Source organism: Epinephelus moara, chromosome 3 (assembly GCF_006386435.1).
Source record: "Epinephelus moara isolate mb chromosome 3, YSFRI_EMoa_1.0, whole genome shotgun sequence".
Lineage (NCBI taxonomy): Eukaryota > Metazoa > Chordata > Actinopteri > Perciformes > Serranidae > Epinephelus > Epinephelus moara.
This window is the reverse complement of record NC_065508.1, coordinates 30,028,319-30,040,244: the sequence shown is the minus strand read 5'-3', so window position 1 is coordinate 30,040,244 and position 11,926 is coordinate 30,028,319. Positions and strand designations below refer to the sequence as shown.

Genomic DNA, 11,926 nt, shown 5'->3' with positions numbered 1-11,926 from the left:
ATTGGGGGGTTCGGTGCCTTGCTCAGGGGCACCTCTCCAGCTACCAGTCCACGCTCCACATTTTTGGTCCGGACGGGGACTTGAACAGGCGACCCTCCGGTTCCCAACCCAAGTCCCTATGGACTGAGCTACTGCCGCCCCAACTCAGCACTTTGGTCAACCTTGGTTGTTTTAAATGTGCTTTATAAATAAAGTTTGAGTTGAGTTGAGTTGTGTCACCATGGTGTGGGGAGTGTGTGCAGATGTGTCAAGGCCCTGTGCCAGCAGCATCTGGAATTCCTTAATTTGAAGTGTGCCTTTTTTAAATTAACAGATCAACGATCAGGACGTGGAGGCTCGTTTCTGTAAGCTGGTGCAGCAGTTGCTGGACGACCACAAAGATGTGGTCACCATGCTGGCTCAGGGCTTCAGGGAATGTCGCAGACACGTCCAGGTAAGAAAGGCACCTCCAAAACGCTCAGAACACACACTGCAGGATGAAGCCCACATTGGAAATGATTCCCCACTGGTGATTTTGTAATGATAGCCTGGGGAGAGTATTTTATTGAGGACTTTCATCAGGGGAATTGAATGTCCTTCAGCTGTTGGAAGGATCCTGTTAAAGGTCTTAAATGTTTTAAAAGGTTGTTGAATCTCTAATAAAACAGACTAATCTGGTTTTAAAATGGATGAGGTTCATATTACGGATGTTTGTTTCATAGTAAATCAGTCTTTATTCCTGTTGCAGGATGAGGCACTCCTCCGCAGCTTCCTTGATACAACACTGTGCTCTCGTCTGGGGATCCGAATGTTGGCCACGCACCATCTCGCCCTCCACGAAGACAATGTACGTCTGAGTGTCTTTGTGATTCAATTGATGTTTGAACTTGTCTGTCTGCAGTAGAATATGTGCCTCACCTAGAGTTACGATTGTTTGTTGTCCAGTTATTCAAAGTTGGCACATTTCCCAGTCACATCTCTCTCTGATAGCTTCTGACCTTCACCCCTTGTCTGTGGCTCTCAGCCCAAAGTCCAGTAGTTCCTACTGAAGACAAAAATCTTTACCAACAGGACACAATGTTGGAGACGGTGTATTTCGGGAAGCCAGTCACTGGCATATATTTTGGGAACGTCCATTTATAAGACCTTTCTGGGTGTCACAAAGCACTTAAGGCACACTTAACACTGATCTGTGCTTGTAATTTTCCACATTATTTTTAGGATATGTTGATTTTCAGGCGAGACTATGAATTTGTGCTTGGTATTTTAATCCCTGCTTAAGTGCTGACAAGGCACTGCTTACTTCCTGAACCCCCCACAACACAGCAGGGGATAGATAAAGTCAATGACATCAAACACACAAAAAATAATTAATTCTCTGCGTCCTGTGTTGAGGTATCGAATGAATGACCTTGCTGTTCTGCTGTAGCAAACCTCAAAGATTTTTATTATGTTTTCTCTCAAGGCTCCCCTGACATATTTTTTGTTGCACTTGTGTCGACACTTCAGCCCTTTTTACACAAAGATTGGCGCTATAGAGTCGCTACGCAGTCCTTTCTTCATGTTGCTTTTGCATTTTTACACAGAGCCAAACGACAGCGGTGTCATGACGCTCCAGTGTGTGATTATAGGCAGCATGCCAGCATCGCAGAATCAAGAGGCATGACATGTATTAGGGCTGAGCAATATGGACAAAGTTCATATCCCGGTATTTTCAGGCTGAATGGTGATACACGATATATATATACCAGTATAAATCTTACATTGGACCTTTAAATTCTGAAAAATTCCATGGACAGCAGAGGAGACAAAACTGCTTTTGTCCTGATGTGTGTTTTGTAACATAAATCGCTGATTTAAAATGAATATTAAAAGAAAACAGGACACAAATTTGTTTAGTTCAGTAATTTTCTAAACCAGCTGGCCATTGTAATTTTAGCAAACGTTACTCAAACAAGGGGAAAAGGTGCGTTTTTTGGGTAATACAGTAATTTGTAAGGAAGCAGCAGGTAAGTTGTTGTGTTTGTTTTGGCAGTATAAAGGTATTAATGTGTAAAAACAGCTGAGTTAATTAATGAGTTATTTAAACAATAATAATTAAAAGTTATTTTCTGTTCTTGTTTCAGCCTGACTTTGTCGGGATCATATGTAGACGCCTCTCACCCAAAAAGATCATCGAGAAGTGGGTGGACTTTGCCAGGTGAGTGTTTATTTATCACCTTTAGATGACTTTCTGCTTCTGTATGAGCGCTGTGTTGACTGACGGAAGTCAGAGTTCAGCTGATAAACTGTCAGGAACATACGAGTTTCAGTGCCCGCAGCTGTGAATGAGATATGAGCTATCACTCTTGTTTACCTTCTGTAATCTTATCAAATGACCTTTTGGGAGTCTGATTTTGACCAGGTTCAAAAGAAAGTTCACAAAGAACATTCATACAGTTTGTAGAGTAATAATCAGTGAACAGCTTGGAAATAATTGATTTATCTGTTGTTACAGTTTGGGCCAATCAAATCAGCACATGTAAAGTTTAATCACGTTACAATACATTTGATATCTGATTAAATATTAGATGGATTGCCATGAAGTTGAGTCACACATTCAGGTCGTCATCAGAATGAATTGTAATAACTTTATATGCCTCTGTGCTGGTGATAGCCGAGGCTGGAGGCATTATGTTTTCGGCTTGTCCATCTGCCCGTCCGTACGTCCCGTTGCCATGAACGCAATATCACTTGGACTCAAGAATGAACTAATTAGATTGTGGTGATCCAAGGTAAAGGTCACTGTGACCTCCCATCTGTCTCATTCCTCTGAAGGCGATATCTCAAAAACACCTTGAGAATTTGGTGGTCAAAGGTCAAAAGTCAAGGTCACTGTGACCATGTGTCCATCTAATTCTCGTTGAACCCAGTGAGTCAAGAGAACCTTGAGAGATTTTCTTCAAATTTGGCACAAATGTTCACTTGACCTCTACAATGAACTGACTTGATTTTGGAAATCAAAGGTCAATGTCTGAATCCCGTGAGCACAATATTTCAAAAAAGCCTTCAGGAAGTTGACTCAAATTTGGCACAGACATCCACTAGGACTCAACGATGAGCTGATTAGATTTTAATAGTCAAAGGTCAAGGTCACTGTGACTTAGCGCTCATCTGATTCTTGTGAACACAATATCTCAAGAAGGCCTTCAGGAAGTTTTCTCAAATTTGGCACAAACATCCACTAGTACTCAACCATGAACTGATTAGAAGGTCATGGTAATGCTTACAAAAACATGTATTTGGCCATAACTCATTAGTTCATACACTAATATGACAAACTTTCACACACAATAGAATAAAATCATGAAATTATGACTTTTTATATCTAAAACGCCAAAGGCCAATATCACTGTGACATCATATTGTTCTGCAAAAACGTCTCTGGCCATTATTGAACGTCATAACTCAAAAACAGTCAGTTGTCAGTGTCAGTGCAATTTGACTGGTGCCAGAGGAATACAACCGCGGCAGGTTCAAGGACACAGATGTCATATGCTGCAAAACCCTCTGAGAAAAATTGTGATTTGTGATATTGGACTTCATAAATAAAATTTAAATTGAAACCGCGAGCTGGTAATTCTAGTTGTCAAATACTATCATCAGGTCAGAATTTTAATTTGGTGTTTTTACCAAATGTCTTCAATACTAATGACACTCCCATCATCCTCAGCTGTACTTTGTTTGTACTGCTAATTATTCAATGTTAGCATGCTGACACATCAAACTGGGATGGCAACCATGGTAAACATTAACATTTCCTCATGTCCACCAGGCGTCTGTGTGAGCACCAGTACGGTAATGCACCCAGAGTGAGGATCAACGGACACGTAGCAGCTCGCTTCCCCTTCATCCCTCTGCCTCTGGATTACATCCTGCCTGAGCTCCTCAAGAACGCCATGAGGTAACCTGATCACTCATTCATACCATACATGTAGATGCTTATCCGTCTCCACCCTGACTGTCTGCTGCTGACGTTTAAAGACCTTGAGGTCTAGAGATGGAAATCACAATGTCACATTGAAAGATACAGTCAGTTCTCTGTATGATCCACAATACAGGGCTCATGATTGATTGTAATGCTGAAGGGTATGGGGGAAAAAAATCTAATTGTGATTAGTAATCTCCTATATAGACCAAATCAAAATGTTTAGTCACAATAACCTGGATGTAGAAAATCTTGTCGTTACGTATGTAAAATCAAACGGTGCTGAGCAAACACACAACACACAAGAAATGTCCGATAGGGCGCACCACTGTCTTTACCTGTGTATCTTAAAACCTTAAGGCGGGCTTCAAAAAATACAGCCCTATTATTTTCAGTGTAGAACCCCACACCGGTGGCGGCGAGATGTGCCGCCCTGCCACGCCACTGTCCTACCCCCACTCACTCTCTGCTTGTACATACCAGCTCCTGTAGCAGCTGCCTATGGCAGCTCGACTCCTCTCCTTACCATTGATGTACAAAGAGAACTGTGTTGCTGTTGCTGTGTCTCGTGTGTGAGAAAAGGCCTGTTTCCACCGCAGGAACTTTGGGGTAATTTTATGGAGCCGGGGCCGTTGGTGCGTGTCTTCACCGCAGGAACCGCCCCCGAAGGACAGAGTTACGGAACTTTTACAGGGGCTAAACAAGTCCTTGCCTCGGAGTAGGTACTCAGAACGGCCCCGAGAAACTTCTGGCTGGGGCTTGGGGATTACTTGGTGATGATTGGATATACTCAAGGCGGGATGTGACGTTTTGTAATTAATAACATGGTTATCGTAGATTAGCTGGGCTAACCGTTAGCTGTAAGCGGTGTCTGTAATAACTCAATAAACTTGTGAAAAAAAATATTTTTTCCAGCGGATATCTTAGTTACAACATGATTGAGCTAGCAAAGCAGTTTTGTGTTGCTATGTGTGGTATTTACTCAGTTTTGGGAAATCACGATGTCTAGAAAACATCAGCTGACAGGGACAGCTAACAGCAGCAGCAAAGCTAACATCAGGACGTCATCTGTTAAAAGCCTCCCGTTGTCGGATACAACATGAAACTACTCCAGTTAGCTCAATAATGTTGTAACTAAGACATCCGCTGGAAAAAAAAAAATTTTCACGGACCGTGACCGGAGTTATTACAGACACCGCTAACGGCTAACGGCATCCCTACGCCCCTTCGTCGCCCTGGTCAAAATGGTCGCGCAACGATTACGTAACATACAGAGCCCGGTAACTTTACAGGAACCTTCCTCCTACTCTGCTCTCTCAGTGAAGACACGGCGGTTGAGAGGGCCGAGCGAGAGGATGTTCCTGTAGTAGTTCCTGCCCCCCAGATAGTACCAGGAACTTCTTCAGTGGAAACGGGCCTGAAGAATGGATGAGGACAGACTTGTTGAAGTCGAGAAATATCCCGAGCTACACGACCCACAACCATGTCATTATAAAGACAATGGCCAAAAAGATATTTCATAGATATATCATAGCTCTGGAGATCAGCTCTTGAGGTGACCACACATCAAAAAGAATTTTGCAAACATTTTGTAAGTTTTCAGGATGAGAGCACAATTTCCACACTCCCTGTTTCCTCCCCATGACCTCCATCTGTTTGTCTCCTCAGGGCCACCATGGAGAGCCATCTGGACACCCCATACAATGTGCCCGACGTGGTCATCACTATTGCCAATAATGACATTGATTTTGTCATCAGGTGAGTGGCTAAAATGTTTGTTAAGTTGCTACTAATTTAAAAAGACTGCAGCAATATTTAATGGAGATCCTTAGGGATGTGTGTGTGTAGGGATCCTTTGAGTGCTGCTATCATACAATAAAATCTAACACTAAACCTTAAATCAAATCCTTTGACCACTGCCTAAAGTTTGTAATCCAGCTTCATGAATCCGTGTCAGAAACAAAGGGATATCACTCTAGTCAGCTACTGTGTCGCTTCAAGCTATAGAAGCTAACTTTTCTTTTTCCTTTAAGGATTTCAGACCGTGGTGGCGGCATACCTCACAATATTATAGACAAGGTGATGGACTACCACTTCAGCACGGCTGAGGAGAGCGCACAGGACCCTCGCATGAGCAACCTCTTCAACAACATTACCAACAGTGGAAACCAGTCCAACCCTATGCATGGGTAAGAGTTAGAGAATACAGAAGATCCTGGTTCAGGATTTACAGATGTAGAGGAAATGGCAGGGTAACCTTTCTCATGTTTCTGTGTCCAAGTGACTCATGGCGACAACAGTTTTTGAAATTCAGTAATAAGCAAGACCCACTTGACATGCTGCTGTGTTGTGCTATGGTCTAAGTGGCGCCCCCTTAATATAGTAGGGGAAACACTGCTGATGTATCTTAAGCACATTGAGTTTGCGCTTGTTGTATGAAATGTGCTATATAAATGAAATTGACTTGACATTTATGATAACAGTCTGAGCCTGTTAGTGGCTAAAACAAACACTTTTAGTGGACGTACATGGAGCAAGTGATTACAGTGCAGCCTGTCTTGCTGCTGCCAGCTGCAGCCCTGTCGCTCAATACCGGACCAGTTTAAAAACTGTCGTTCGCATCAGTCACTTAGACACAACATGTTGGGAAAACAGGGTCCATGTTGAAAAATGCCAAAGTTACCTGTTAACCTGCCTCGTGTGATCATTGAAACGTGGTGGTTTTGTCATAACATCAGATTTCAGCCACACTAACATGGATAAATCTGAAAGCAAGTAAGACACATTTAGCATTGACACAGTGATTTCTACAAATCTGGCACACACACAAAAAGGCAGAAAAAGAATATAAATATCTTCATCCCCCTTTTTTATTTTCTGTCAGTTGACACGTTGCGCTGCCATCACCATCTGGTACAAGACATAAACAGACAAACTTCTACAGAAACCTGAATATGTGAGTGAAGAAACAAAACAAATGCAGACTCCTCCGACGGCTGAGAGTCTGAGCCAAGCAGCAGCTGAGAAGCTGTTGTGGAGGCTGGTGGTGGAATAATGCCTCACTAACACACTTAATGTTTGTTCTTCTTGTCACCCATCTGTGTGAGACATAGTGTCGGCTTGTAAATATAACCACCTGACAGTCACGCCTCAGGCACACTTTACACTTTCTAGGGTCTGGATGGAATCTGATGTGATTTAATTCACTTTTGTGGAAGCTTAACTACACATATACGTCTCTGTCAGACACGTCATTTATTACATTTGTCTCAGTTTTCTCAGGCTGTGTGCACATCAGCCCTTCTCCAGCCCAGGGGGGTGATAATGCACCAGAAGAAGAATAGCATGTGCAGTTTAACAGCTCAGTAACAACAATAACAGAAACACACATGTGGCTGACATGGATTGGTTGCCATGATCACAGGAGATAGACCGTACTTCCACTGATCATTTACTGATGGAGTTACACACGGGAGGAGAAACAGTTATCTATAGATCTTGGAGAGGCAGATGCTTTATAGCTTTTCAACATCTGGTTCCAACAGTATTTTGTCCCATCATGCAACACTGTCGACATAGTTAAGAGGAAAGGGGTGAGAGTAAAGTTTGGATTCAATAAATTATGACATTGATGCCACTTTATTTTGGCGGAGACTTCCTGAGAACCGTATTTACCTGCAGGTGGCATTTCACAGTTCTGCACAGAACTCGTTTTACACTTCATCTTCGCTTCATGTTAATGTTTTACCTACAACAGACCATCTTCAGTCTCTGTGCCTCACTGTCATGTTAACTTCATCTCTGTGTCCTGCAGGTTTGGATTTGGCCTGCCCACGTCCAGGGCCTACGCTGAGTACCTGGGCGGCTCTCTGTCCCTACAGTCTATGCAGGGCATCGGCACCGACGTCTACCTGCGTCTGCGCCACATCGACGGCAAAGGAGAGAGCTTCCGAGTGTAAAGCTCCACGCCGGTCGTCCTCGTAGATCCCGACCTAGGAATCAGGCCATGCAGGAGAACAGAGGGTTCCCCACCAGGAAGGCTGGCATGGACTACAGGACTAAGTCCACAAAGTGATAGCCTTCACACAGTATGTTGTCAGAAAGCTCCTAAATTCACCGACCCACTACTTGTTCTTTTTTTTTCTTTTTTTTTTTTTGCCTTAGACTGATTATAAGCTATGTTAGCTCTCAAGTTGATGATTTCAGTTGTTTTTCCTCTGTGTTTTGTACCCTGTGGCATGTCGTCTTGAAGTTTTTAAGGGGCGTATGAACCTTTGAATGTTTAGGTTATCGGGACAAACTGTGCATGAGAAGTGAACATTGGTGTTAATGTGGAAGGAAAGGAAAAAAGAGCTTCAGTTTTAAAGAAGTTCACTTTGAATTAACTCATCTAATAACCTCAAAATAGTAACGATAAGTTTTAAAGATTAAATGTTTCAAATGAAACTTCTGAGACACTCCAGCAACCCTGTCAAAATCTCCTCAAAGTGCGCCGAGCTGCTCACATGTTCCACGAAGATCAGAATAACCGAATCCCCCTGTGTGTTATTTGTGTCTAAATCTAAGGTCTCTGTTGGCGGGAGCAGCACACGAGAACAAGTCAAACACCTGCTGTAAACCTCAACTCATGACTGATATTTTACAAACGAATCTCTGAGTTCAGCTCAGAAATCAAAACTGCCAAAACACCAAAAGCTCATTAACGAACAGATATCTGTCGCCGCGATGAACATCTTTGTTCAGCAGTATTTTTACGGAGCTTTCAGGCAGGGAAGCCAACCGAGATGTTCAGTTGCCTTACTGTGTGACGCTAGTCCTTCAACTGCATGCTGACTGTTTATAGTTTTCTTTTTGTTGCCTTCATCGGTTTGCACAGATGCACACCGTGTCCGTCAACTTCATTAGCTCGATGTCAGACGTTTTTGCACAATGAGTAGATTTCCAGTTGTAATGCTCAGCACTTGCACCGATCATAGCAGTTTTTGATGACTTTCAGAGTAACAATATACCAGAGAAGTATTGTCTAATATTGTCTTCTTTTTTTCTGTTTTATCCAACTTTAGTTAGCATGTGTCAGTTGTATGTCAAGTTTTCTGTCTTTTTGAAATAAGTTTTGTACAAGAATACATTTCAGGATGGGTCAAAAACAGTTTCTGCACTGTTAACCATGGAAGTTGAGATGGGCTCAGGTTGCTAGTCAATTTTGGTGAATTTTCTTCAGATCACAACTTGATGATGTCATTAACTTGAGACAACAATTGGCCGTATTTTGTGTTTTATGCATTTTTGCCACTTTTTTTCCACTGTTTTAGAAATGTTCGGCTCCATAACGGCCTGTTACTGCTAAAGGTCTCGATATGCTTCAAACGTACAACATATCGTTTAAACACTCCCATTAGATAAACAGATGTTGACCTGAGTTTTCCTTTGGGGACATAATTTACAGTTACATAATTTAAAGTAGTAGGTATTTTATTTTAATACTCAGCATTTTGCAACATATTTAAAATCGCAATACTATTGTATCGTGACTCTAGTATCGTGATAATATCGTATCATGGATCCTCTTGTGATTCCCGCCCCTACTCTCCAGTCATTTTGCGCTTTTGCGTCTTTGTATTCTTGATGCAATCCATCGTACAGTTTGGGATAATGTGGCGTTACACTCGGTTGAAGACAGAAAAAGCAGATGGTTGTAGTTCTGTAAAAAATGAAAATGGGAGCTTGTGGGAGATGTTCAAACTCTGCATGTTTTCACATCTTCAAACATCTGGCCAATCTCTTTGTAAAGTGGGCGAAATTGTCGATTGTCTGTTTCAGAAAGTTACAAAAAATTTCGGAAACAGACACTGTCAATTTCGCCATAAAAAAAGGGTGTTTCAAACGTTATGAGACGACCCCACAAGCACTTTGTTTGAAGCATATTTCCTCATCAGCACACAGTGTTTCCCACGCATTGATTTATTTGTGGCGGCCCGCCATGATTAAAACATCTGCTGTCACGAATAGCGTTTCTATATTTGGGGCTGGACAGTTCATTAGGAGTACCGTTGAAATATATAAACCATTGGGTTATTTATATCACTGCACTGTCGGAGCAGAGAGCGCACTCAGGGTAGAGAAAGAGCAGCAGAACAGTAGGCACATTCAAAGTGACACTTAACCGTTCGTTCAGCTGGGTCTAAAAGTTTGCGTTCACTCGCAGTAGCTGCTCCTCTTACCCATCAATCTAATCTGATCAGCTCTGAGGGGATCAACTATCAATTAGCTACCCTGCGAGTTACAAACTGCTGCTGAGTGCAAAATGAACTCACGGAGAGCTCCGCCTGCACTGCGTTCAGGGACCCACAAAAACCTCTGAGTTCAGAGATGCAGAATGATGACAAAGGTTAGGGTTAGGATTATCAGACATTTTTCCTGTTCCGTCACCTGAAGGACATCTAAACATCTATCCAAGTCGGTTTTAGTCATTCCTCTCCACCTGACGAAATATCAAAGTTGTGATTTCAAAACATTGTACCAGAAATTATTAGCAAACCCTGGCCTTTCTGAGTTTCCACTAAGAGTTATGTGAGTCAAATAAAACAGTACAAAAAACAACTGAAGCCAAGTCATTAAGTTTAGAAGTTTGCCCCAGTAGGTAACCACCTCAAGCACTCCTCATGTTTTGTTGAACATTCCCCAGCAGGCACCAGCGGTCACGCAACAGATCAACTCTAAGTTACACTTCAGTTAATCTGTTGGGAGCATTTGTTATTATGTAAGCTTATACTAGCTGTTATCTTTTTATTAAGAAGGACATTGTGAATCCTGAGCTGTAATTAACAAGATGGGGAATTTGTGAACTTTGCAGAAATATTGAAAGCTGATCTTTTTATTTAAACAACCAGCTTTTCATTTTAGGCAGTAACTCAGCCTGTTAATTCATGGTTATATGATCGTTGTACATCTGAAGCTTTGTCTCAAAAGCTATAGAAACATGATATAATCTACTTAATGGGAAAATGTGGCTGCCTTTTTTCTTTAAAAAGCTCTAAATAATTTAAGATTCTGAAATGTTTTGGATCTTACAAATCAAATAACTGCTTCACTTTGATTTGCACTCACAAACAAAATGCAAAATGAGTTTACATACAAGTGTTCCTTGAGTTTAAATAAGATTTTAGCTTGTGAGACATTGTGCAAATGGGAGTGACCCAGTTCTTTCAGTTGTAAGGTGTATCAAAACACAATCTGATTTAATTTGTGAACGTATTTATTTTGACATTTTATGAAACAAAAATAACCTCGTATAAGTCACAGTTTCAGAGTGACGGAGAACAGCTTGTATTATCTGTACCTGTATTCTTACGGAGGCCGTGTATATGAATTAATGTGTTTATTGTGGATTTGAAGGTCTTGAAGATGTAGTACATATGTAGTTTTTGCATGTAAAGCAAAGGGGAGGGGGGAGAGTGACAGCACATAGCTGCCAGATGTTGGAAAACAAAAGGTTTGTGTCCCTTTTGAGACAAATTAATAGGTAATCTGTCATTCTGAGATTTTCCTCTATTCCAAAATGTTGCGAGTAAAATGTTGAAGATGGTTTGTGGATTTTGGATTAACAGCCAGGCTGTGGAATGAAATGCCCTCTGCTGGTGTAAAAAGAAAAGTGCAGGCAGACTGAAAATCTTACTCTTTGGAGGGAAATATTTAATGCACCATTTTAGCTCTTGAAGGGGAAGAGAATGTACAACATTTGAGTTCATTTCTGTTATCCAGATTTCTGATTTTGTAATATTTTCAGATAGAAACGAGAATCAACAACAAAATACTCATTTCAGCATCACCTCCAGTACGAAGCCAAATACTGGAGTCATGTTATTGACACAATGTGCTGCCATGGAGTGTTTTGTCTCCTTGACTGAATTAGTTTCTCCCACGTTTTCTGTTGTGTTTAGGACTCTGTAGACATTAAATTTTACTTGGTTGAAATTTTGA

The 11,926-nt window shown here is 41.5% G+C and overlaps 1 protein-coding gene across 1 annotated transcript in view; it reads left to right on the top strand.

The window, feature by feature from the left end:
- Positions 1 to 11,926, top strand: part of bckdk (branched chain ketoacid dehydrogenase kinase) — a 28,604-nt gene extending 16,678 nt beyond the window's left edge. Inside the window, exons 5-11 of the mRNA XM_050039275.1 lie at positions 314 to 433; positions 728 to 826; positions 2,106 to 2,179; positions 3,794 to 3,922; positions 5,615 to 5,704; positions 5,980 to 6,135; positions 7,761 to 11,926. Coding sequence (XP_049895232.1) covers positions 314 to 433; positions 728 to 826; positions 2,106 to 2,179; positions 3,794 to 3,922; positions 5,615 to 5,704; positions 5,980 to 6,135; positions 7,761 to 7,905 — 813 coding nt within the window. The 3' untranslated portion in view covers positions 7,906 to 11,926. The remainder of the gene's footprint in view (positions 1 to 313; positions 434 to 727; positions 827 to 2,105; positions 2,180 to 3,793; positions 3,923 to 5,614; positions 5,705 to 5,979; positions 6,136 to 7,760) is intronic.